Source organism: Salvelinus namaycush, unplaced genomic scaffold (assembly GCF_016432855.1).
Source record: "Salvelinus namaycush isolate Seneca unplaced genomic scaffold, SaNama_1.0 Scaffold2437, whole genome shotgun sequence".
NCBI lineage: Eukaryota > Metazoa > Chordata > Actinopteri > Salmoniformes > Salmonidae > Salvelinus > Salvelinus namaycush.
In genome coordinates this window covers 23,991-27,667 of record NW_024059272.1, presented here as the reverse complement: position 1 = coordinate 27,667, position 3,677 = coordinate 23,991, and the positions used below count along the sequence as shown (strand labels likewise).

The 3,677-nt window shown below is 44.4% G+C and overlaps 1 protein-coding gene across 1 annotated transcript; it reads left to right on the top strand.

The window, feature by feature from the left end:
* Positions 1-237: 237 nt before the first annotated feature.
* LOC120038937 (tetra-peptide repeat homeobox protein 1-like) lies at positions 238-1,973 on the top strand (the record flags this gene model as incomplete). Its single annotated transcript, XM_038984478.1, has 2 exons — positions 238-1,625; positions 1,844-1,973. Coding segments are annotated over exons 1-2 (1,518 nt in total), but the record flags the coding sequence as incomplete, so codon positions are not given.
* Between the last annotated feature and the right edge of the window lie 1,704 nt (positions 1,974-3,677).

The window sequence follows — 3,677 nt, the reverse complement described above, 5'->3', positions numbered from 1 at the left end:
TAGCTACCCTACATTACATGTGCCAGAGTTCCAGATCTAGCTACCCTACATTACATGTGCCAGAGATCCAGATTTAGCTACCCTACATTACATGTCAGAGTTCCAGATCTAGCTACCCTACGTTACATGTGCCAGAGTTCCAGATCTAGCTACCCTACATTACATGTGCCAGAGTTCCAGATCTAGCTACCCTACATTACATGTGCCAGAGTTCCAGATCATATGTTTTTGTCTTCTATGTTCGCTGCACTGAACCCAGGTCCAATACCAGATACCACACTGAACCCAGGTCCAATACCAGATACCACGCTGGACCCAGGTCCAATACCAGCTACCACACTGGACCCAGGTCCAATACCAGCTACCACACTGAACCCAGGTCCAATACCAAATACCAAACTGGACCTAGGTCCAATACCAAATACCAAACTGGACCCAGGTCCAATACCAGATACCACACTGAACCCAGGTCCAATACCAGATACCACACTGGACCCAGGTCCAATACCAGATACCACACTGAACCCAGGTCCAATACCAGATACCACACTGAACCCAGGTCCAATACCAAATACCAAACTGGACCCAGGTCCAATACCAGATACCACACTGAACCCAGGTCCAATACCAGATACCACACTGCACCCAGATCCAATACCAGATACCACACTGAACCCAGGTCCAATACCAGATACCATTCGGGACCCAGGTCCAATACCAGATACCACACTGGACCCAGGTCCAATACCAGCTACCACACTGAACCCAGGTCCAATACCAAATACCAAACTGGACCTAGGTCCAATACCAAATACCAAACTGGACCCAGGTCCAATACCAGATACCACACTGAACCCAGGTCCAATACCAGATACCACACTGGACCCAGGTCCAATACCAGATACCACACTGAACCCAGGTCCAATACCAGATACCACACTGAACCCAGGTCCAATACCAAATACCAAACTGGACCCAGGTCCAATACCAGATACCACACTGAACCCAGGTCCAATACCAGATACCACACTGGACCCAGGTCCAATACCAGATACCACACTGAACCCAGGTCCAATACCAGATACCATTCGGGACCCAGGTCCAATACCAGATACCACACTGGACCCAGGTCCAATACCAGATACCTTACTAAACCCAGGACCAATACCAGATACCACACTGAACCCAGGTCCAATACCAGATACCACACTGGACCCAGGTCCAATACCATATACCACACTGAACCCAGGTCCAATACCAGATACCACACTGAACCCAGGTCCAATAACAGATACCACACTGAACCCAGGTCCAATACCAGATACCACACTGAACCCAGGTCCAATACCAGATACCACACTGGACCCAGGTCCAATACCAGGTACCACACTGGACCCAGGTCCAATACCAGCTACCACACTGAACCCAGGTCCAATACCAGATACCACACTGAATCCAGGCCCAATACCAGATACCACACTGAATCCAGGCCCAATACCAGATACCACACTGGACCCAGGTCCAATACCAGCTACCACACTGAACCCAGGTCCAATACCAGATACCACACTGAATCCAGGCCCAATACCAGATACCAAGGAGTCCAAGAAACCACACCCCACCCAGTCCGGTGCCTCCAATACTTTTCAGGAATGCTTTCCAAGACAAATAAAGTCTACAATCACGAACCAGAAGCGCTCCTCTTTCCCAATGCTTTCTGTCTCTTTTTCTCTTTCTGCTAATCTGTATCTCTGTTTCTTCTGTTCTTCTCTGTTTCTCTTTCACTCTGCTGCCAAAGTAACTGCTGTCTGTTTCTGTCCCCTTCCGCTCCTCGTCCTCCCAGCATCGCTGTGGCTGTGGTGGCTGGTCCTGTTGTGACACAGCCTCCTCCTAGCGATTCAGTTGCACCTCCGCCAGAGCCCGATACTGTTGTGACACAGGCCACCGAGAAGCCTGAATCCCCCACAAGGAAAGTAATGGCACCCGTCCCCAGTCTACCCTCCACTGGCACCACCCCACCCCGCTCTCCCCCACTAGGTCCCTGTATCTTGTTGCCTGCATGCAATGGTGGCCTGAAATTAATATTCTTGAGCACACGATTGTAAATATTGATAAGTATAATACAAAATGAATGCCATATCATCACCTTCAGGGCAAATAGAACCTCACAGTGGGGACGTTATCACAAGAACACACTGTTAGAATTAACAGAAAGTTTCTGATTGCGCTTTTATATCTGATACAAATAAAAACAATATTTTTTTTCTTCTACCCCTTCAAGTTGATGAAACACAATCAGATTAGATGTCCTGAATACCTTCATCTAAAACGATAAGACTAAAGAAGATAAAACATTTCATTCAAATATCTTTAAGATAAGACTTTCTCAAGTTTATGGATCGTAAATGTTCAGAACCAAACACATTCTAGGCCTGATCATTGTCTTGGGGGGGGAAAAACTTGAAAATGTAATATATTAGAATATTAGAGAATAAAAGCTATATTTTTTTTATAATTATGATAAACGTCTTCGTGATACACGTGCCAAATGTTACTACTCTGTTAGAGTTATCAGTCATAATAAACCATTTTAACAGTGCTCTATCTGACTGGCTATCCTTCTCTACCTCTGCATCTCTCTTTCCTCTCCTCATGTCTGGCTGTTTGCATGGATGTCTGACGAATACTGTTCTCTACTGTTCTGTACAGCGTGCATGTCAATGTTCTGTCCTGTTGTCTTTGTCGTCATGGTGATAGGCATGAGATTCTAAATGGAATGATACGTGTGTGTTATATATCTATTCATTTCCCTGATCAATATCTTGTATTTCTTTCAAGTCTGTTGTCAAGCTTGTCATGAAAAATATCATTGTCTCACCACAAAGTAAATGGATAAATTCCATTTTTAAATGTCGAACTGTGTAAATGTTGATGATAACTGATTTCTTTGCTGAAGTGAAAACAAGTGAATGCGTAGCGGAGGAATGTGTATTGTATGGCAAAGTGGAATCATCGTGAAGAGATTCATAGTCATAAATAAATGACTGTGCTTATCAATGAATGTCAGAGAGGGTTTAAATGGGTAGTACAGTATTTCGCTGGGTTTAAAGGTGGAGTCCAGTATTTAGATGGGTTTAACCCTTGTGTGGTGTTCGGGTCTGATGGACCCACTTTCAATGTTTACTAAAAGACAAATGATACAATGAATTATTTTTTCAACCTGAGACTCATTTGCCTCGGCTAATTTTCTGTGAAGAACATGCAAAAGAACACATTTTCATTGCGTACACACTGTGCACCCCCTACACATTCATATCACATATGCGGTGTTCTGGTCCATTGGACCCGAAGGTAATAAACGTGTGGGAAAGTGTGTGCTGTTTCAACATAGCACCAAGAACCTGTCTGTCTCCCTGCTTGTCTGTCTGTCTCCCTGCTTGTCTGTCTGTCTCCCGCTTTTCTCGCATTATTTACCCTTTGTAGTGTGTGAAACTACACAATGTCTTGCGGGTACCTGCACAATGTTATTACAATACATTATTTTCAATACATTGTGAAAAAAATCTGTATTTTTCCACACACTTCCCCAACCAGGTACAAATTGGGGGAGGGACACAACAAATAAATAGATTTGCATGTGTGGCTCCTTACCACAATTAATCAGTGTGGCAAAAATA